This window comes from Hemitrygon akajei, chromosome 4, assembly GCF_048418815.1.
Source record: "Hemitrygon akajei chromosome 4, sHemAka1.3, whole genome shotgun sequence".
Classification (NCBI taxonomy): domain Eukaryota; kingdom Metazoa; phylum Chordata; class Chondrichthyes; order Myliobatiformes; family Dasyatidae; genus Hemitrygon; species Hemitrygon akajei.
The window spans coordinates 170,173,791-170,198,278 of NC_133127.1; the positions used below are offsets into that span (position 1 = coordinate 170,173,791).

The 24,488-nt window shown below is 41.1% G+C and overlaps 1 protein-coding gene across 1 annotated transcript in view; it reads left to right on the plus strand.

Moving 5' to 3' along the window:
- Positions 1-24,488, plus strand: part of cog6 (component of oligomeric golgi complex 6) — a 97,154-nt gene that overhangs the window by 9,698 nt on the left and 62,968 nt on the right. The window contains exons 2-4 of the mRNA XM_073043957.1: positions 9,729-9,872; positions 12,066-12,137; positions 13,400-13,458. Of these exons, the coding sequence (XP_072900058.1) occupies positions 9,729-9,872; positions 12,066-12,137; positions 13,400-13,458 (275 nt within the window). The remainder of the gene's footprint in view (positions 1-9,728; positions 9,873-12,065; positions 12,138-13,399; positions 13,459-24,488) is intronic.

Below are 24,488 nucleotides of genomic sequence, written 5' to 3' on the forward strand. Positions count from 1 at the left end.
TCCTGTAATTTGGTGACCAAAACTGCACATAATGCTCCAAATTCGGCATCACCAATGCCTTATACAACCTCACCATAACATTCCAACTCTTATATTCAGTACTTTGATTTATAAAGGCCAATGTACCAAAAACTCTTTTTACAACCCTATCTACCTGTGTCACCACTTTTAGGGAATTATGTATCTGTATTCCCACATCCCTCTGTTCTACTGCACTCCTCAGTGCCTTACCATTTACCTTATATGTTCTACCTTGGTTTGTCCTTCCAAAGTGCAATACCTCACACTTGTCTATATTAAGCTCCATGTGCCATTTTTCAGCCAACTTTTCCAGTTGGTTCAGATCCCTCTGCAAACTTAAAACCTTCCTCACTGTCCACTATACCTCCCGTCTTTGTATCATCAGTAAATTTGCTGATCCAATTTACCACATTATCATCCAGATCATTGATATAGATGACAAATAACAATGGACCCAGCACTGATCCCTGTGGCACACCACTAGTCACAGGCCTCCACTCAGAGAAGCAATCCTCCACTACCACTCTCTGGCTTCTTCCATTGAGCCAATGTCTAATCCAATTTACTACCTCACCATGTATACCAGTGACTGAATCTTCCTAACTAACCTCCCATGTGGGACCTTGTCAAAGGCCTTACTGAAGTCCATGTAGACAATATCCACTGCCTTCCCTTCATCCACTTTCCTGGTAACCTCCTCGAAAAACTCTAATAGATTAGTTAAACATGACCTACCACGCACAAAGCCATGTTGACTCTCCCTAATAAGTCCCTGTTTATCCAAATACTTGGAGATCCCATCTCTTAGTACTCCTTCCAATAATTTACCTACAAATGACGTCAAACTTACCGGCCTATAATTTCCTGGATTACTTTTAGAGACTTTTTTAAACAACGGAACAATATGAGCTATCCTCCAATCCTCCGGCACCTCACCCGTAGATAATGAGATTTTAAATATATCTGCCAAGGCCCCTGCAATTTCAACACTAGTCTCCTTCAAGGTCTGAGGGAATACCCTGTCAGGAACTGGGGATTTATCTACTCTGATTTGCCTCAAGACAACAAGCACCTCCTCCTCTTCAATCTGTATAGGTTCTATGACCTCACTACCTGTTTGCCTTATTTCCATAGACTCCATGCCAGTTTCCTTAGTAAATACAGATGCAAAAAACCCATTTAAGATCTCCCCCATTTCTTTTCGTTCCATACATAGCCGACTACTCTGATCTTCAAGAGGACCAATTTTATCCCTTACTATCTTTTGCTCTTAATATACCTGTAGAAGCTCTTTGGATTATCCTTCACCTTGACTGCCAAAGTAACCTCATGTCTTCTTTTAGCCCTCCTGATTTCTTTCTTAAGTATTTTCTTATGCTTTTATACTCCTCAAGCATCTTATTTCCTCCCCGTTGTCTATACATGTTATACATCTCTTCTTCTTCATCAGAGTTCCAATATCCCTCAAGAACCTTATTCTTATTCACTTTGCCTTTAATCCTGACAGGAACATACAAACTCTGCACTCTCAAAATTTCTCCTTTGAAGGCCTCACACTTCCAACGACATCCTTGCCAGAGAACAACCTGTCCCAATCCACGCTTTTTAGATCCTTTCTCATTTCTTCAAATTTGGCCTTTTTCCAGTTTAGAACCTCAACCCGAGGACCAGATCTATCTTTATCCATGATCAAGTTGAAACTAATGGTGTTATGATCACTGGAACCAAAGTGTTCCCCTACACACACTTCCGTCACCCGTCCTAACTTGTTTCCTAATAGGAGATCTAATATTGAATCCTCTCTAGTCCGTACCTCTATATATTGATTTAGAAAAACTCTAACCTGTCCAGGCTTTAACAATATGGGAGTCCCAATCAATATGTGGAAAATTAAAATCCCCTACTATCACAACTTTGTTTCCTGCAGTTGTCTGCTATCTCTCTGCAGATTTGCTCCTCCAATTCTCATTGACTATTGAGTGGTCTATAATACAACCCCATTAATGTGGTCATACCTTTCCTGTTTCTCAGCTCCGACCACAAGCCCTCTAATCTGTCCTGCCTGAGCACTGCTGTAACATTTTCCCTGACTAGCAATGCCGCCACCCCCCCTCCCCCACCCTTCATCCCTTTGCCTCTATCATGTCTGAAACATCTAAACCCTGGAACATTAAGCTGCCAGTCCTGCCCCTCCTGTAGCCAAGTTTCACTAATGGCTACAATGTCATAATTCCATGTGTCAATCCATGCCCTCAGCTCGTCTGCCTTCCCCACAATACTCCTCACATTGAAGTAGACACACCTCAGAAGATTATTGCCACCACACACAAACCTTCTATTTGTGACTTTGCATGAAACTTTAACATTTATTTTCACACCCGCTCCACTATCTGCTCTGTCACTTTGGTTCCCATCCCCCTGCAAATCTAGTTTAAACCCTCCCCAATAGCACTAACAAACCTCCCTGCAAGGATATTGGTCCCCCTGTAGCTCAGGTGTAACCCGCCTCTCTTGTACAGGTCCCACCTGCCCCAGAAGAGGTCCCAATGATCCTGAAATCTGAAACCCTGCCCCCTACACCAGTTCCTCAACCACATGTTCATTCTCCAGAGCATCCTACTCTTACCCTCACTGGCACGTGGCACAGGTAGCAATCCTGAGATTACCACCCTCGAGGTCCTGCTTTTTAGCTTCCTACCAAGCTCTCTATACTCACTCTTCAGGACCTCCTCACTCTTTCTTCCTATGTCATTGGTACCGATGTGTACCATGACATCTGGCTGCTCACCCTCCCATTTCAGAATGCTGTGCACGCAATCAGAGACATCCCTGACCCTGGCACCCAGGAGACAACAAACCAACCGGGCATCTCTGTCGCGACCACAGAACCTCTTGTCTGTACCTTTAACTATCGCTGTCCTCTTCCCCCCTCTCTTCTGCACTACAGAACCAGACTCAGTGCCAGAGATCCAGCTGCCGCAGCTTGTCCCAGGTAAGTCATCTCCCCTCTCCCCAACAGTATCCAAATCGGTATACCTGTTGTTGAGGGGAATGGCCACAGGAACCCTGCTCTGCCTGCCCTTTCCCCTTCCCTCGCCTGACGGTAACCCAATTACCTGTGCATAATTGCCATCGTGGCCAATCCTTGGCCATTGTGTCTTCTTGGTTGGACCAGGACAAGCTAATGGAGATGTTTACTTCTGGGAACTTGAACCTCTCAATCTCAGTGCCATTGATGTAAACAGGAGTATGTACACTGCTCCCTACTTTCTGAAGTCAATGTTTTGGTGACGTTAAGGGAGAGATTATTGTCATGGCATCATGCCACTAGGCTATCTATCTCCTTGTATTCTGACTCATCATTATATGAGATATGGCCGACAACAGTGATATCATCTGCAAACTTGTAGACAGCGTTAGTACAGGATCTGGCCATGCAGTCTGAGTGCATAGGGAGTAGAGTAAGGGGCTGAGGATGTGAACTTGTGGAGCACCAGTATTGAAGATAATCATGGCAGAGGTTTTGTGCTCTGTTGGTCAGGAGGTCAATGATCCAGCTGCAAGGGAAAGGTAAAAAACTCAGGTTTGAAGATGAGTTTGGTTGGATTGAAAGTTTAGAATTTTGAGCTGTAGTCAATAATCAATAGTCTAACATAGATGTCTTGTCTGTCCAGATATTCCAGAAATGAGTGTAGGGCCAGTGAGATGACACCCACCACAGACAGATCAAATGATAGGCAAGTTGCAGTGGATTGATGTCTGCAAAGCTGAAGTTGACGTGTGCCATGACACTTCATGATGGTGGTTGTCAGAGACACCAGGCGCGAGTCATTTAGACATTTACTACATTTTTCATTGGTACTGGAGTGATGGTGGTCTACTTAAAGCAGGTGGGAACTTCAGGTTGAATTAAGGAGAGGTTAACATTCTTTGGAAGTATCCCCATCAATTGATTTGCGTAGGATCTAAGGAAGTGGCCAGGGGCAATATCTGGGCCAGCTGCTTTCTGTAGGTTTAAAGGAAGACAAGTTGAAAGGGAGAATAAGCACTGGTGGCAAGGTGAGATAAAAAGGAGTGTGTGAAATATCACTTAGTGAGCCAGATGATGAATTATTATGATTTCTGATTAGTTGAAGAGCAGATTATTAGAGTTATACTGGAAATTGAAAATACTATATTGTTAGCTAAGTACCCTCAAGATTCAATATTGTTTAATATTTCCAGCACACAAGTACAAAGGAGAATGAGAAAATTGTGACTCCAGATCCGATGCAGCACAAAAATATGAAATAAAGAACACAATATTAAAAAAATGAAAATAAAATAAATACCTAAGGCAACTTATATACGTAAATTGATTGCATGTATAAACCCCATTTCCAGAAAAGTTGGGATATTTTCCAAAATGCAATAAAAACAAAAATCTGTGATATGTTAATTCACGTGAACCCTTATTTAACTGACAAAAGTACAAAGAAAAGAGTTTCAATAGTTTTACTGACCAACTTAATTGTATTTTGAAAATATACACAAATTTAGAATTTGATGGCTGCAACACACTTAACAAAAGTTGGGACAGAGGCATGTTTACCATTGTGTTACATCACCTTTCCTTTTAATAACACCTTTTAATCGTTTTGGAACTGAGGATACTAATTGTAGTAGATTTGCAATTGGAAATTTTGTCCGTTCTTGCTTGATATAAGACTTCAGCTGCTCAACAGTCCGTGGTCTCCATTGTCTGATTCTCCTCTTTATGATGCGCCATACATTTTCAATAGGAGATAGATCTGGACTGGCAGCAGGCCAGTCAAGCACATGCACTCTGTGTCTACTGTTACGTACCCGTGACACGTGACAGTGGTACCCTTGTCACGTGACTGGGGTTGAAGTTATACTGGACATGAGGTAATGGTGGAGTGATGTCATTTTCCCGCCAGTAGAGGTCATGTGACAGGTTTTTTCTACAGGGTATAAAAGGAAGACCCACCCTGTCAGGTGGGGCAGTTCGTGGCTGGATTTGCCAAGATGACTTCATATCACTGTGTGATTTAATGTGATGACGCAGTTTAGTTAAAAATGAAGTTTTATATAATGCCTAAAGTTTAAAAGGTCAGAGCCAACGGTTTCTTTGCCAAGGGAGAGTGAAGCTTGGAAGGCAAATTGAGAAGAATCGATTTTCAATGGATTGACTTCGACCTTGTGTGATCCTCATTCGGAAGGATTTCGTTTACTATTCTCACGATAGTCTCCGCTGGAAAAAGCGGGAGATTGAGAATATTGTGGAAGGAAGGTCAGTCACTTTAAGTTGGTATATTTAATAAAATTCGACGTGGGAGTTCGACGCTGGGAATCGAAGGACATCGACGTGGAAGAGAATTTACATCGCTTTAAAAAGTCTCTCCTTTTAAAAGTACCGTGAGCTTTTGAACTGTCGGCATATCGTTCTTTGAACTGTTTTCTTTCGGCAATTCGCTTTAGAGAACTGAGTTCTTTTCAATACTGCTTTAAAGACTGTTTGGGACTGCAACGCTATTAAGAACTGTTTGATTCAGCTGCCAGCAGCTGGTTTCGGGTCATTGTTTGGGTTTGTTTACATTTGAAGGGGGTTTGTTATCAGTGTTTAATAAACGTGTTATTCGTTATAAAACCCCTTGCCTAACTCATCTATATTATTGTTGCCCGAATACGTAACACTACAAAGCCACGCTGTTGTAGCCCGTGCAGAATGTGGTCTGGCATTGTCCTGCTGAAATAAGCATGGACGTCCCGGGAAGAGACATAGCCTTGATGGCAACATATATCTCTCTAAAATCCTAATATACGCCTCAGAGTCAATGGTACCTTCACATACATGCAACTCACCCATGCCGTGGGCACTGATGCACCCCCATACCATCACAGATGCTGGCTTTTGCACCTTTCGCTGATAACAATCAGGATGGTTGTTTTCATCTTTGGCACGGAGAACTCGATGCCCGTTTTTTCTGAAAACTAGCTGAAATGTGGACTCATCTGACCACAGCACACGGTACCACAGTCTTTTGGTCCATCTGAGATGAGCTCGGGCCCAGAGAACTCGCCGGCGTTTCTGCATAGAGTTGATATATGGCTTCCTCCTTGCATAATACAGTTTCAAGTTGCATTTCTGGATGCAGCAATGGACTGTGTTAAGTGACAGTGGTTTTCCGAAGTACTCCCGAGCCCAGGTGGCTATAATTGTCACAGTAGCATGATGGTTTCTTAGGCAGTGCCGCCTGAGGGCTCGAAGATCACGCGCATTCAACAGTGGTTTCCAACCTTGCCCTTTACGCACTGAGATGTCTCTGAATTCTCTGAATCTTTTCACAATATTATGTATTGTAGATATTGAAAGACCTAAATTCTCTGCAATCTTGCGTTGGGAAATGTTCCTTTTGAACTGACTAACAATTCTCTCACGAATTTTGGCACAAAGGGATGAGCCACGACCCATCCTTGCTTGCAAAGACTGAGCCTTTGATGGATGCTACTTTTATACCCAGTCATGATACCTCACCTGCTACCAATTAGCCTGCTTAATGTGGAGACTTCCAAACTGGTGTTACTTGAATATTCTGTGCACTTTTCAATCTTATTTTAACTCTGTCCCAACTTTTATTGAGTGTGTTGCAGCCATCAAATTCTAAATTTGTGTATATTTACAAAATACAATTAAGTTGGTCAGTAAAACTATTGAAAATCTTTTCTCTGTACTTCTGTCAGTTAAATAAGGGTTCATGTGAATTAACATATCACAGATTTTTGTTTTTACTGCATTTTGGAAAATATCCCAACTTTTCTGGAAATGGGGTTTGTACATAAAGTAACACTAGCACAAAAATGTTGATAAGGTAGTGGTGGTAGGGGTTGTTGTGGAGTGGGTTATCAGGTGGAGCTGTTGATCAGCTTGGGGACAGTAACTTGTTTTGTGTCTGGTGCTCCTTGCATGGATGTTTCATAGCCTCCGCTTAAGAATAAGGGAATTACCTATTGTCTATTGTTTATTGTCCGCACTGATGGGGCTTGGACAAATAGTCCTTAGCAGGGTGCATTGGATCCTTCATGATGTTACAGGCCCTTTTCTGTCACCATTTTGTTTGTATGTTTTTGATAGAATGTAGGCTGGTGCCAGTGATGCATTGGGCAGTTTTGACTACCTGTTGTAGAGCCTTCCTCTCCACTGCAGTACAATTTCAGTACCATGCAGTGATGCTGCATGTTAGGATGCTTTCTACTGCACATCGGTAGAAGACACAAGTATAGATGTGCGTAGTCCAGTGCTCCTCAGAAAGTAGAGGCATTGGTAAACTTTCCTAATTGTGTAGAGTGTATTCTAAGACCGTGAGAGGTTGTGTAAGATGTGCTCTCCCGGGAGTGTGAAACTGTTCGCGGTTTCCATTGCCGTGCTGCTGATGTAAAGAGGGCTGTGAGTGGTGCAAGTTCTCCTAAGTTGATAATGATCTCCTCTGTCTTGTTGACATTTGAAGGGGGTATTTACCTGGCACCAAGCCTTGGGCTATTCCACCTCCTCTTTGTAGGACATCCCATTGTTGTTGCTGATGAGCCCCACTACTGGCGTGTCATTGCCAAACCTGACAATGTGATTTCTTGGGTGTTTGGTTATACAGCAATACAGGCTCAGCACTCAGCCCTGAGAGGCACCCTCGTTGAGGATGATGAGGAGGGAGGAGCAGTTGTGCATCCAGTCTGGTGAGGAAGTCCAACACCAAGTTGCACAGTGGTGTATTTAGGCTGAGAAGTTGGAGTTGTTCACCAAGGACTGTGAGACTGTAGTGTTGAATGCTGCACTGAAATCCAGAAACAGCATTCTGACATAAATACCCTTTTCTTTACTTGAGTCTGGGCCAGGTGCATGATAGATGCTGTGGCATCTGTCATTAAGCATATTGGTGAGTGTCCAGTGCGGCAGGGGGAGTCTGAGGACAGAATGCCATGGAAGAAGGAAAAAGGGGGAGGAGCACCAGAGGGAGGTGATGGGCAGGTAAGGAGATAAGGTGACAGAAGAAAATGGGAATGGAGAATGGTGAGGGGGGGCATTACAGGAAGTTCAAGAAATCAAAGTTCATGCCATCAGGTTGGAGGCCACCCAGACGGAAAATAAGTTGATGTACCTTCAAACTGAGTGTGGCCTCGTCGCTACAGTAGAGGAGGCCATGGACTGACATGGGTGGCCACTGGGAGATCTTGCTTTATCTGGCGGATGGAGCGTTGGTGTTCAGCAAAGCAGTCTCCCAATCTACGTTGGGTCTCACCAATATACAGGAGGCCACTAAGTATGCAAGGAAAAACACCATCGACCGTACAAATGACATCTCTCTCCCAGCTGCTCTAAACAACCTTTATGCATGCTGCGAGACTTGCAACACACCACCAGCCACAAAAGCTATCCCCCTCCCTGTTGGGCAGCCACTGTCAGTAACAGCAGCAGACACGAGAAGGACTCTGCAGAGAGTAATCCCCCTGTAAGGCGGCCAGGTCCAGACAACATTCCAGGACAAGTACTCCGGGAGTGCATACACCATCTCACTGATGTCTTCAACACTTCACTCATCCAAGCTACACACACACAAAATGCTGGAGGAACTCTGCAGGCCAAGCAACATCTATGGAAAAGAGTACAGTCAACGTTTCATGCCAAGACCCTTCATCAGGAGGACTGCAGAAAAAAAGATGAGAAGTTAGAGTTAGAAGGTGGAGGGAGGAGATAAAGAAACACAAGGTGATTGGTGGAAATAGGCGTTGGGGGGGTGAAACAAAGAGCTGGGAAGCTGATGTGACAATGACTAGACGTTCATGTTTTGGATGTATAGTTCACCTTCAGCCACCAGCATACTATCTATTATCTTAAGATAGTACAAAGATTTATTGTAAGGCCAACTTGGTCCTTGTATGTAACGTTTTTGGTATATATTGATTTAAATAATTAGGATACTCCAGTTTATTAAATTTAGATAGAATTTATCCTGAAAAAATAAACAGCTGTGTAAAGTCAATGAAATCCTTATTGTTTATTTCCAACAAGATGTATATGGAGTATCTGCAATGCTTTTATTTGTCATAGTGATTCACAGCACTTAATTTTTAAGGAATTTCCCAAGAAAAAAAACAACTTGTCAGATTCATGACAGTTTTTCTCTTAAGATATTCTCGTTCTCATTTCTCAGAGGGTCTTAGTTTTGACAAGCTCATTTCCACAGCTATTCGTGTCAATTTCTCAAAGATGTGGGAAGTAAATCTATCTGTAAAGTATCAGAAGTTGTTATAATGCTCTTGTGTGACAAAGATATTCTCTCTGTTGCTCAAATTGTATGATTGAAGTTTAGATGCAACAAAGTTCTTCATTTAAATTGCAACTTATGAGAACCTTAATATCAAACTAAACCAAACAAAATTTACAGCTTTGGGTCTTTAGGAATCTCAGATCTGTCATGTATGAATAAAATGCTGCTCTGTAGTGCATTCATCGTTTATTGTTCATGGTTCATTATATTTTTGGAACATCAAGTTGTGGTATCTCATTGATTCATGGAAGCTTTTTGACAATTTCTTATAAAAGGACATGATAGTTAACTCTTCAGCTTATAATTTACAGTATCTGGAAGTGTATAGTCTAAATACATTTGCTATTAAAAATAAAACACAAACTATGCCTCTTTAATCCATAGGATATGCTGGAGGCTCTTAAAGCCTTGTCAGTGTTCTTCACTGAAAATAGTTTGCGTACAAGAAGAAATCTGCGAGGTGACATAGAGAGGCGTAGCTTGTCGATTAATGAAGAATTTGTACGCGTGTTCAAAGAAGTCAAAGAGGTACAGTACGTATTTAAATTAAGGTATAATCTGAAATGTTGATGCCATTTTGATTGTTGGATAATTGTAAAGTAAGCAATTGTTAAGGAACAAAATATAGCATACTGAAAGTAAATACAATAACTTATATTTTATCAGCAGAAAATTTAAGTTGGCAATGTTCTTTTTGAAATTGTATTAGTTTTCAGCAAGATTGCTTAATGGAGCTTGGGCTGGTGATGCAGTTCATCTGAATGGAGATGAACTGCATCTCCAACACAAGACGATCAGGTCTGTGCTTAGTTTTAAAACTGATGGTTATAATGAAGAACTTACAAATGCTTGGTGGTATGGAAATGGCTTTCAGTCAATTAAAAACCTTATAGTAATTTAATCTCTTTCTTTAGCATAATTAAGATTCGAGCAGTTCCAGTATTTTCATTTAATTAAATAGTCTGCCAGATAACTCGGAACATTCATCCTAAATGCACATTTCACCAGTTTACATTTCCTCTCTTCTTCCATGTGCATTTTGAAGCAATAATAAGGATTTGTCTTACAAAAAGGAAATGGACACGCAGAAAGTGGCTGAAGCAAATTATGTAGATACATTTAAGGAGACAGTGGATAATCAACAGAGGGAAAAAGAAATAAAAAATACACTGATAGAGTCAGATGTCAAAAGGCTTGATTTGCGTATCAATGAGCACGTGAACTGTTTCTCTTCTGTAAATCTTATGTAATTTTGTCTAAAAGAATCTGGATTAAGTTTTTCATGGTATAACAATTAATTTTAAAATATATTAGCAGTTTCTAATTGACAGAAATCGTATTTTTAACTTTACAAGCAATAAGTAATGTTAAAGTACAGGTTTCCCCCGCTATCCGAAGGTAGACCATTCCTATGAAACGGTTCGTAAGCCGGAATGTCGTAAAGTGAATAAGCAATTACCATTTATTAATATGGGAAAAACTTGTGAGTGTTCCCAGACCCAAAAAATAACCTACAAAATCATACCAAATAACACATAAAACCTAAAATAACAGTAACATATAGTAAAAGCAGGAATGATATGATAAATACACAGCCTATATAAAGTAGAACTACTTTTCTGCAATCATTGCAGCACTGTCTAGCGTAGCGTATAATCTCACTAGTAGCAGAAGCAGTCTCTCCAGTAACCTTTAAGCTACGAAGCTGCCAAATCATACCAAATAATACATAAAAATACACAGCCTATGTAAAGTAGAAATAATGTATGTACTGTGTAGTTTCACTTACCGGAATCGGGAAGACAGTGAGCACACTGATGACGATGTGTTAGGCTGAGTTGTCGGAGGTTGGGGTGCTCGGCAATTTTTTCCAATAAATTGCAGTTTTGTCACAATTAAACACTTGTTTATACGAATAACCACCTTCTGTAATTATTTTCTTCAGTTCTTCGGGAACTTTTCAGCGGCTTCAGTATCAGCCAAAGCACTCTCTCCAGTAAACTTTAAGCTGTGAAGCTGCCCTCGCCTCAGAAACAGATCAAACCACCCATGACTACCTTTAAATTCCACTTTCGCAGCACTTTCATCACCATCGTCCAGTGCTTTCTATTTCAGCTTATTAAAAAGACTGACTGATTTCTCCTTAAGTATAAAATAACTTAATGGAACACCATGCTTTGTACACCCATCAATCCACTCATGCAATAGACTTTCCATTTTTATTCATTATTTGATGTCGACTGAGAGACCACTTTGCTACGAGCAGAACCAACAGTAACATCAGCAGCTTTCAAAATTATTTCTCTCTGCGTATAAATAGTGGGAATGGTTCAACGCGCAGACAATGTCCTTACTTCGTTCACCATGATTGAAACACTTAATTATGTCTGGTTGTATGCTAAGTGTAACACCGTTTCGAGCTGTTTTAGGCTTTTCCGATACCTTAGAACTCATCTCACTAATGGATGCACAAAATAAATCGTGATAAAGCACAGATGCTCGGAGGCAGGTGTTTAAGCAATGCCGGCTAGAATGCAGTTCCGAGGGAGGAGCTCGGCTGCTCAGGGCGCGCGCTGCCTTTTTTCATAACAGTGAAAACACCTTCTGTTAACGAAAACAAGTAACTAATGTAGGTCTTTCGTAACAGCGAGGTGTTGTAAAGTGAACGTTCGAAAAACGGGGGCCACCTGTATATTTATTATTAAATGTCATCTCTCATAGGCCCTTGAGAGTGTTCATGAAGATGTCCAAGCAATGAGTGCCTGCTGTCAGGATATGACCAGTCGTTTAAAGGTAAAGAGTGAGAAACCTTTATCTTTCACAGAAAGTGTGAGAATATGGGTGGATTAATATTATAAAACGTTGATATGGAAAAGTCTGATTATTCTGACTTGTATTAACTCAGCTGTTGTATTATGTGAAGCTGTATAAACTTGAAAAAAGTGCACTTTGCTGTTTTGTGGCTTGAGATAGGACTGAAAGATGCCTTACCTTATCCCATAAACAGGACAGATAAATCAAAGCATAAGATTATTCAATGCCCGTCTGCAAGTAATAAGGAAGCACATTCATTGTGGACCCTATCCATCATACTGAAGCTTTTAAATCTTAAAAACGAATTTAAACTTCAGAAGCAAACAAATTCAGATCATCTTTGGGTAATCAGACAGGGCGGATGGAAAAAGCAAGGAACCTAACAACGAGGAGGAACCCATCCCTATCGCTATCGCCTGTCTTCCCTATATTTCCATGGTTTCTGGAAGGATTGCCAGGATCCTGAAGAACCACCAGATTAATTCCACCCATACACACGTAAGGAAGCTCAAATCACAGCCTATGTGAGTCAAAGATGACCTGGGATTCAAGTTGGCTGGTGTTGACAGGATTCCCTGTGAATGCAGAGCAAAGTATATTGGCCAGTTGGAACACACAGTGGAAACCCGCATCAAGGAGCACAGGAGACATATCCGTTTGGGTTAGCTAGGGAAATTGGCGGTAGCAGAACATTGTATTCGCAATGGTCATAGGATTGACTTCAATGGCACAAAACTACAGTGCCTTGCCAGTGACTTTAGGGACCGCCCGGTAAAAGAAGCCATTGAAATAAAACTAGGGGAAAAGAGTTTTAACAAAGATGAATGTCTTGCTCTAAGAAAGAGCTGGCATTCGATTGTAAACAAGTTGGAAGAGCGGAAACCTGATTGGATGAGACTAACAAATCAAGAGGGACGGACTACAGGACTATAAATACCACCGGACTAGACATGCTCAGGCATCATTCCTGATAAAGATGCCAGAGTTTGTCATCAAAACACCAGTTATAATTGATACCTGTACCCGACTGGAAGTGCGAGAAGAGTTTATTCATCATATACACCAGGAAAGCATTAGATCCTTTTTGAAAGTTTCATTGTTAATAACTTTGTGGAGAATTGATTCCCTGGGATGGACTCAGAAAGGAGAGATTTAGGAGTCGAAGGCATGTAACACTGTATCATGTTGACACTAGTCAAATTTCACAGGATGAATTTTGCTTTTACTCTCTCTCTTTCCAGCTAGCAAAGGAACAGACAGTAGATCTAATTATCAAAACTACCAAGCTACAATCTGAAAAGTAAGTATTGTGACTTATTTTTGGATTTGTTTATCATGGGAGCTATTGGGGGGGGTTCGGTCACTTTAAAGACAAATTCTGCTTTGCCTAATTGGATTGCTCTAAATGTCTGATAACAAATTGTAGTCTAGTTTAATTTTTTTTTTGAACCTTGGATGTTGGTCACCTTTATTAACAAACAAAAGTTAGTGATGGTAAGTTATGTTTACATCAAAGTGCCATTGTAGATGTCAGTCTTCACTGATTCTGGTTCCATAAATTGAGTGGCATGCTGGTTGTGGTCTAACTTTGGGTAGAAAGGATTCATTTCTCTGGAAGTATTAGTAGAAGAGCTGGAGCCATCAGCTGTTGCAATTCTTTTTCTGGCACTTGTCATTAGAAAGACAGTTGCTGGAATGCCGAAGCATATTTACAAAGTAACACACAATTTCATAGTAAAAGAATACTATTCAAGAGAATATTAATGGCTTATTTAGACTGCCCTTAAAATCGCCCAAGTGCTCATTTCATATGATTATGAACCAATAGTTCTGGCAGCTTTATAGGTAGGAAATGCAACACAGATATTTAAGAAAGATGGACAAAGGGAAGAAAATGGAGGAAATTATAAAACAGTTAATTTGACATCTATTCCTGGCACAATACTGGAATTCATCAAGAAGGATGTGCTAACAAGCACACAAGAAAGTTATAATTAACTTATAACTTATAATAAGCTATTGCCTGTTATTCCATTGGAATTTATAGCAGTAATGAAAGTCCTCCATCTCAGGCGGAGTTCAGGGCTTCCTTCATCAGATCAGTAGCTTCCTCTCAGTTTTCACTACTGCCAGTCACGCAAGTCCCGGGAGGAGACTCAGGAATACCCTCATAGTCAGATGTAGAAGAATTTTTCATTGCTTTTTTCTGTAATAATTTTGTTTTACCAGTCAGAGTTGTTAGGCCTTAGCTGAACCCCCGAACCTGGAAGACCGATGGGCCACTCTTAGTCTGGCCTCTACCCTTTGACCTGTTTGCATGGATGTCCTGACCAATAGCCAACACAACTCTACAGGTCATTGAGGCATGCAAGCTTCCAAACCCAATGACACGATTTTGGTCCTATTGGAGATAGAATGTTAGCAGGTAGTCTGAAATCCTTTGCTTGAATTTTTCTTGGTTTGTAGTCAAAATACATTTGCATTATAATTATACTATAGAATCAATTATGATCTACATTTGTTGCAACTTAACGGATACCAAATCCTGTGTTTCAAGCTGTAGAAAATCTGGCAGATGTTCTGTAGGAGTTATACAAAATCGATTGTTCTGCCCAGTATAGAAATAAATTATAACTATTTGCTGTTTCTGTGGACATTTTTCATCTTCCAAATGTCAGTTCTTAAAATTTTAAGTGATAGTCTTGTCATAGAGGGATAGAAAATTGAGAGGATTTCTCTGGTGACACGTTGTAACCATTAAATTCAGTGGCAAAGAAATAAGTAAATATACTCACTCATGGTTTGTTTCATCAGGTTTTGTTATGCAGCTTAAAGCCCGTAATCTGCAGATAATCAGAGCTGCACTAGCTCACGGTACTGTAGATAATTATTCCCTTTAATGCAGTTGTCAAATACTGTTTATGTTTGTTAATGCTAAACTCAGGCTCTTTTCTAAAGAAGATAAGCTGTTGGAAATGAGTGTATAGATGGCTGAGTTGCGTATTAACAAATAGCTTTCTGAGAGTTTAACAGAAAAACCTATTTATCCTGTAACATTAGTAAATGTGTCCCTTTCTGATACGCTGTGTGGCTACCTGCTGATTTTCTGCATTACTGATTTTCTTGTTGGTATTGAACTGACAGTAATTTAAATCACAAGTACAGTATCAAAGCTTTTGGATATACAATTAATTTGAAAATATGGAAGTAACAGTAGTCACTTAAGTGCAGTGAAATTTCATGCTCTTTGTATGGGGTTTTAGATCAGATGGTTTTGGACATGTGTATTCAACTGTGCATTAGTGGAAGAAAGTCAGAAACTAAAATGTTTAAGTTGCTGTTTTCTAATAGTGTGATCTCCAAGTAATATATAATTTTGAGAAAAAAACCACAATATGGGTCCAGACTCCATTGTTAGGAATTGTATGGCATGAATTATAGGCCATCATTGAGTGTTTTTAAGAAACTGCTGCATTTGGGTATTCACCAAAATGCAGCTAAACAACAACGTGCCTGCATTGGCATTTCAACTTGACATATGACTCTATTCCACACAGAGAGAAACTCCCTGTCAGTGAAATCCAAAAGTGGTCGATTTCGTGTGTACATTAACAAAGGTTGGTGCACAAACTTATCTGTTACTAGTAGTCACTGTCCAGGGGCAATTGAGTATCTTATAATTAAATGCCAGCCACATTACCTGCTCAGGGTGTATACTGTCATGAATAGGCAGAGATTAAAGACCACAACATCAATGGTGAGGACCAAGAAGGTATGTATGGTCAAGGGAGGCAGAGCAGTGCTTACAGAATGGCTTTTAGTCAGTGGACTGGACAATAGTCAGGGATTCATCTTTGAGTCTGAATGAATATGCCACAGTTGTCACTGACTTCATCAAGACCTGTGTGGATGAGTGTGTGCCTTTGAGAACACGCCAGACATACCCAAACCAATAGCCGTGGATGAACCGTGAGATTCATAGTCTGCTGAGGGCTAGGTCTTTGGCATTCAAGACCAGTAAACCAGAAGTATACAATAAGTCTAGGTATGGCCTTTGGAGCACCATATTAAGGGTAAAAAAGTTAGAGACAGAATTGGAAGCATGTCAACTCTGACAGGGTCTGCAGGCCATTCCGTTCTACAAAGCAAAACCTAACATCATGAATAGCTGTGATGCTTCACTCCCAATGAGCTCAACTCCTGTTATGTATGCTTTGAAAGGGAGAATCAAACTGCACTTGTGCAAATCCCTGAAGCACTTGGTGACTCTCTGTTCTTTCTTGGAGGCTGACGTCAGAATATCTTTCAAGAGGGTGAACCCCTGCAAGGTGACAGGTCCTGATGATTTACCTGGTATGCGTCTGAAAAACTTTGCCAACCAACTGCAGGAGAGTTCAGGGATATCTTCAATCTCTCACTACAGTTGGAGGTTCTTGCCTGCTTCAAAAGGGCGCCAATCATACCGTTGCCCAAGAGCAGCACTGTGAGCTGCCTCAATAACTATTGCCTGGTTCAGTAGTTCCATTTCATATCAGGGAATGTATACGGTATGTTTGGTGGCATCCATTAGTCTCGCGAGACCGTGGATCTGCGCCTGGAATACAACTTGAAAACCTTACTCTTCAGACATTTATGAGACAGAAGAAGACCCCGAGGAATGATAGACAGAAAAAAGTTAGAACACCAAAGCCCCCCCCCCCATTCCTCCCAAGCACAAACAACTGCGAAGCATCAACCCTCCCCCATTCCCCACCCCCCTTCCCCACTTTTTCTAGCAGGAAGCATCAGCACCCACCACCCACCAAGCAATCAATAGGAAAGCTCCATAGGGCCTATGATCTGCTGTCCAACAAGAAGCTACAGTCTATAACCCAGCACTTTGACTTGCCACAGAATGTGTGTGTCTCTCTCTCTCTCTCCCTCTCTCCCCCTCTCCCCCTCTCCCCCTCTCCCCCTCTCCCCCTCTCCCCCCCTCTCCCCCCCTCTCCCCCACTCTCCCCCCCTCTCCCCCCCTCTCCCCCCCTCTCTCCCCCTCTCTCCCCCTCTCTCCCCCTCTCTCCCTCTCTCCCCCTCTCTCCCCCCCTCTCCCCCTCTCCCCCTCTCCCCCTCTCTCTATTCCAGTCTCTGCGACATTCCAATTGGTGACACCAGTGAGGAATTGAGTCATCTGCAGGGACCACTCTAGGCCCCACCCACAGTCCCTGAAGGTGCAGATCTTCCATGCCACTGCTGAAGATATCAAAACCACTCAGCAGACTCTGGAAGCGGGAACCTACTGCCGGTTTGAGTGCAGCTATAGATCATGGACTCCGACAGAATGCCAGCCACCTAGAAAAGGAAGAAGAGACATTAAAGAGAAGAATATAAGCTGTTTTGCAGATGAGCTTGAAGAAGTTGCCCTCTGGCACTGTTTTAGCTCCTCCCATCCCAATAACATCTCCTCCTCACTGACGATCAACATTGGTCACCTCAAGGATGCATGCTTGGCCCACTGCTTAGCTTAATGTCTCTTCACCCGTGGTTGTGTGATTGGGAACAACTCAAACACCATCCATAAATTTGCTGAAGGCACAACTATGTTGGCAGAATTTCTGATGGTGATGAGGAGGTGTACAGGAGCGAGATAGATCGACTGCTTGATCACAGTGTCACAGCAACAGCCTTGCACCCAACATCAGTAAGACTAAGGAACTGAGTGTGGACTCCAGGGAGGGGAAGTCAAGGGAACACTCACCAATCCTCATCAAGGGATCAGAAGTGGAAAAGGGTGAGCAGTTTCAAATTCCTGGGTGTCAACATCTCTGAGTACCCACACGTACAACACGCTGAAGGAACTCAGCAGGTTGGGCAGCATCCGTGGAAATGAGCAGTCAACATTTCGGGCCAAGACCCTTGTCCTCCCCCCACCTTCTTTATAGGGCCCCTGCCCCCTTCCTCTTCATCCCTGACGAAGGGTCTCAGCCCAAAACGTTGACTACTCGTTTCCACGGATGCTGCCCGAACTGCTGAGTTCCTCCAGCGTGTCGTACGTGTTGATTTGACCCCAGCACCTGCAGTGTACTTTGTGTTCTCTAAGTATCTATCCTGGACCCAACATATTGATGCAATTACAAAGAAAGCATGACAGTGGTTATATTTCATTAGGAGTTTGAGCAGAATTGGTATGTTACCAAAGATACTCACAAATTTCTACAGATGTACAGTGGAGAACATTCTAACTGGTTGCATCACCACCTGGTATGGAGGGTCTACTGCACAGGATTGGAAAAAGCTGCAACAAGTTGTAAACTTTGCCCGCTTCATCATGGGCACCAGCCTCCCCACCATTCACGATACCTTAAAAAAGTGATATCTCAAAAAGGCAGCATCACCCACAGCATGCTCTCTTCTCTACAAGTTAGAAAATAGATAGTATATTGCTACTGGCTCTTCATACGTGATGAGACCCAGGTGGTGTCAAGGAGTTCAGTATCCCTGGGGGAAGAAGTTGTTTACCATCCTAACTGTTCTTGTCCTAATGCTAAGGTACCTCTTGCCTGATGGTAGGGAGTTAAGAAGATTTTAGGACAGATAGGAGGGATCACAAACAGCCCCACTTACATAACACTCTTGATAAATATTTCTAATGGGTGGAAGACAGATCCTGATGATCATTTCAGTGTTCTTCACAATCCTTTGTAGGGACTTGTAATCGGATGCCTTGCAATTCTCATAGCAGAAGCTGATGCAATTTGTCAGGGCATTCTTGATGGGGCCCTTGTAATACTTGGTTAGAATGGGGAGGAGGATCCCTCACTCACCTCAGCTGATGATACGTTGCTATGTTTTGAGCTGGTGTTGAGGGACCAGGTGAGATCATCCAGTATGTGCACTTCCAGAAACTTGGTGTTGATGGAGGAGCCATGGATGTGTAGTGGTCAGCTGCATCTTCCTGAAGTCCACAATCATCTCTTTGGTCTTGTCCACGTTGAGACTCAAGTTCTTGTATTTGCATCATTCTACCAGCCGCCCTACCTCCTCTCTGTATGCTGTCTCATTGCTGTACCATCAGTGAACTTGATGATTCGGTTTGAATTGGATCTAGCCATGCAGTGATGCGGTCCTGGGGAGCACACCTGCTCAGCATAATAGAGCCAGAGATGTTTCTGGCCGCATGAATTTAATATGTTACCAATGGATTTTTTTTCAAAACATGGCACAAACCTTTTCTAAGGTACTTTCAACTCCTAAGTGTATTAGAGCCAGAATATCTTTTCCATGTTTATAACTATTCTTGCTACACTCTTCTGCTTCTGGATTGTTTTATTCTCACATTGACACAGAAAGCACAGATACTTGTTATTTTTTAATTATAAATAGGTATTTTAGTGATCCTGTCCTATGCTTACTTTGCTGCTTGTGTATCATGTTTCTTGGATCATGCTCTCTGATACTAAAATGCAAAAGGGAGAACAAGAAATTGGAACCTAAAGTGGCCAGTGATAAAAACAGAGGAATAGGAAGGCATGGAACTAGTTATCCTTCTTCCTGCTAGATCACTGATGCTGAAATCAATTCCAACATCCCACTGTTGATCTGATTCAGATGTGCCAAGTAGTATACCAGCAATTTCCTTGTCTAAGTGGCTTAGTTCAGTTTTGAACAGAACACTGCTACTGGCCAATGTTTCAAATAAGTTAAATGCACTTTAATTGTTTGTGAAGCAATCAGTCTTTGTTTTAAATTTATCTACAGGATGTGAGCACCACTGCTCATCCTTGTTTGCCTGTGAGAAAGTGGTGGTGAACTGCCTTCTTAAACCATTATGATTTGGACTTGTAGTAAAAGGAAAAAAATACTTGGCATATTGGACGTCCTTCACTGACGAAATTAAGTAAAGTTTCTTTGTAATGTTTTATTAAACTTAAGGTCCATAATGGTCAATTAATTTGACTTTTGAAGCACATTTGTGGTTTCTATATAGGTAAATGCTGCAACATTTGAACAAAGAAATACATTAGAGATATTTAAATATTTAGAAATATAAAAGATGACTTTATAAGTAAGTGTGTATTCATATTGTTGGCTTAGATTTAAATATTGACTAGAACATTGGAAGAACTTCTTGTTCTTTGAGAAGTGCCGCCTTAATAGGGAGGCAGGTTGTAGTTTTAAAATGTTATATGGCACTCCCTCACTGTAGGACTGATATCTCAATGGCTATTTGACTTGGAGCTTGTTAACTAATTTGGCCAATATATTATAAAACTTTTTTTATATTTCCAAATACAAAACACAATAAATTTTAAACATAGTTAACTTTAAGTTGAGAGTTGTTTTGAATGATGGAACAGAATCAAGATCTGGCAAATGTGCCTACAGGTTTGTATCACTGTGATTAATCAGTACAGGAATTTATTTGATCAGGGGCTTTAATTCTTTCCACTTGGCTTCATAACATCTTGCAAGCAGAAACTAATTGGAATAGTCCCAAATCTACAAGCATTGGAAAGCTCATTAACCCTCTAGTTTAGTAAGCTGAAGACTGAATAAAATCCAACACCAATGCTGTATGTACTAATGAGGCAGGCTGGAGAAATTCAGCAAATTATTGAGTTTGCCTTAGCGCTTGACTGAGTTCTAATCTTTAATCAGTGATGCTTCAGTCTCAGCTTGCCTTTCTTGGCTTTTTCAGGAGCATAAATGCACCCTTCCACCTTTCCCAGAGGATAGTAATATCCTTGATTTCCAGGAGTGTGACCATATCCTTCCTCCATTTCCAGAAGGATAGATGCACTCATCAAGTATTTATAGGATAACTGCACCCTGCTGCCATTGGCACTGACTTGAATCCCTGGGCATTGTGTTTCCCCTTTACAGCCAGTTAAAATGGCAATTGTTTGGGAAGAATATTGTTCACTGTTTCTGGGTATGGCTATTTAATTGAGTTTTACCTTTTAATCAAAAGTAAAATTATACTTGTATTTTTTAGGTTTCATAGTAGTTTAGAAATGCATTCAATGTGCCTTATTATAGGAAGGATGTAGAAACCATACAGAGTATGCAGAGGAGATCTACCAGGATGCTGCTTGGTATAGGTTGGGTGAGCTAGGGCTTTTCCCTTTGGAGTGAAGAAGGATAAAAAGTGACTTGATAGAGGTGTAGAAGATGATAGAATGGATAGCCAGAGACTTTTCTAATATGAGACAGAATAATTTTAAAGTGAGTGGAGGAAAATATGGGGGTGGCAGGATGTCAGAAGTAAATTTTTTTTTAGAGTGGTGAGTGGGTGCAATGCTTTGCCAGGGATGATGGAAGACATAGAAATATAAGGGGCATTTATGAGACTCTTAGATAGGCATATGGATGCTAGAAGAATGGAGGGTTATGTAGGAGGGAGGGGTAGATATCTAAAGAGCAGGTTAAAAGGTTGACACAACATCGTTGGCTGATGGCCTGTACTGTAGTGTTCTATCCTGTCCAACATTGTTTTCACAGAGCTACTTTCTCTGTACCAATGCTGAATTGTTCTTTGGCCATTATTCGCTCTACAGTCTTTTTCATTGATTAATGCCTCTGTCTAGATAAAATTATTCACTTAGAATAACGAGTAGCTAGTAAGGATTTTGTGGATCTGGGTGATATTTAAGCATTCAAAATATGATGTTTATTGCAATGTTATCAAATCCAGACAGGCAATTTATCCCATTCCTTTTTATTATCTAAACCTCCATATTTTTGTTGGCAGAATTCCTGTTGTTATTCACCTCCTTTGAAAGTTATCAGGGACTTTTTAAAAAATCATTTCTTCAGGCAGGGTTTTGTAACATAAACTTTCAAGTTGCAAGTTACAATCCTTCAATCTACCAATAGAGAAGTATTTAATCATAGCGACTTTGAAGATATGATCAATCTTCAGAATGCCGTGTTGCCACAGTCTCGTGCCTCTTAGCTTGCCCCATCTTCTTTCAAAGCTTGAGAGTTGTAGCATCTGCGTCAGTTGCAACAGGCATCCTGTCAAATGACTTGAAATTTATACGTGGCCTTAATTGAAGAGTGCTACTAAGCTATTCAGCCATTAGAAAGAATTAGTGAAATTAAATACAATCTTTTCCAATATACCCCAGGCGACAATGAATATTAATCTAACTACATCTGTGTTTAAAATCACAAACAAGAGAAAATCTGCAGATGCTGGAAATCCAAGCAGTACACACAAAATGCTGGAGGAACTCAGCAGGCCAGGCAGCATCTATGGAAAACAGTACAGTCGCCATTTCAGGCTGACACCCTTTGGCAAGACTGGAGAAAAAAAGATGAGTAGATTTAAAAGGTGTGGGAGGTGAGAGAGAAACACAAGGTAATAGGTGAAACTGGGAGGGGGAGGATGAAGTGAATAGCTGGGAAGTTGATTGGTGAAAGAGATGCAGGGCTGGAGAAGGGGGAATCTGATAGGTGAGGATAGAAAGAAAAGGTGGGGGGGAGAGGATCACCAGAGAGAAGCGATGGGCAGGCAATGAGATAAGTTGAGAAAGGGAAAAGGGGATGGGGAACAGTGAAGGAGAGGGCGGGGAGCCATTATCGGAAGTTCAAGAAATCGATGTTCATGCCATCAGGTTGGAGGCCACCCAGACAGAATATAAGGTGTCATTACTCCAACCTGAGTGTAGCCTCATCATGACAGTAGAGAAGGTTGTAGATTGTCATATTGGAATAGAAATGGGAAGTGGAATTAAAATGGGTGGCCACTGGGAGATCGCATTTCTTCTGGGGGATGCAGCGTAGGTGCTCGACGAAACGGTTTTCCAGTCTACATTGAGTCTTTTTGTGTGTTTTTTTGTGTTTTGTGTTTTTTTTTCAATGTACATTTGAATTATAAAAGTTTCTTTATCTTTTTTTCTTGTTATGGATAAGAGGAGAATAATATTTTTATTATATACTATTAGACTAATTCTATGTATGATCATGATAATTTGTATTTTTCCTTTTATTTGAATTCTTATTGATATAGATTTTTGAGATAATTCTCCTCTTGTTTATACATATATGTACTTTTTTAATTTAACCTAATAAAAAGATTGATAAAGAAAGAAAAGAGTCTCACCAGGAGGCCACACCAGGAGCACTGTACTTTTCTCTACTTGTCTGTAGTTTAATATAACAATTGAACCAACTCTGAGTACATTTGCAATTTTTAAATTCCTTATCCTTCTGATTTGGTGTGTTCATTGCCACTGAACTGAAAATCCTTGGTCATACGCTCCCCAACAAACTTGTTAAAGTACCTTTGCATGTGTACCATTGCTTCATGCTGGTGACTCACCAGAACTTCCCAAAAGGGAAGTAGGGATGGGAAAAATAGTACCATTGAGAGCAATGCTTGAAAAAAAAATTAAAGGAAATATTTCCCCATCCTTTCCTTGCTCAGGAGTAAATTTAATTATTGTCAAAGTTCATGTTTGGACTTGGAAGTGGAGTCATATTGGAGATTTTATCTTTATTTGTATATAAGGATGCAGTATTTATTTTCAAATATAACTTGTTCTTATCATTTTATATTCTTTAACCAATATCTTCTAAAGTGCCATATTCTCTTATGCCTGACTAGGATATTAAAATTGCCCTTTCTTGTTATTTAGCGTCATTTTTGCCCTCTTCTGAATAATATGTTCATCCCAGTCTAGAGATATGATAACAAAATTCAGAAGGCCTGTTTCTGTACAGTATAGTAGGTTATTACATTGTCTGTGTGCCAGCATTTGAAAGTGGTATCCAGTGCAAACAGGAATTGATACAGGTGGTAGTAGAGCACTGCCTGGCAATATTGGCATTATAGTGGGAAAAGTCAGCTTACAGAGAGGAGGTGCAGCGGGTAATGGACTGGTGCAGAGCCAACAACCTGTCTCTGAATGTGAACAAAACAAAAGAGATGGTTGTTGACTTCAGGAGTGCACGGAGCGACCACTCCCCGCTGAACATTGACGGCTCCTCGGTAGAGATCGTAAAGAGCACCAAATTTCTTGGTGTTCACCTGGCAGAGAATCTCACCTGGTCCCTCAACACCAGCTCCATAGCAAAGAAAGCCCAGCAGCATCTCTACTTTCTGTGAAGGCTGAGGAAAGTCCATCTCCCACCCCCCATCCTCATCACATTCTACAGGGGTTGTATTGAGAGCATCCTGAGCAGCTGCATCACTGCCTGGTTCGGAAATTGCACCATCTCAGATCGCAAGACCCTGCAGTGGATAGTGAGGTCAGCTGAGAAGATCATCAGGGTCTCTCTTCCCGCCATCACGGACATTTACACTACACGCTGCATCCGCAAAGCAAACAACATTATGAAGGACCCCAT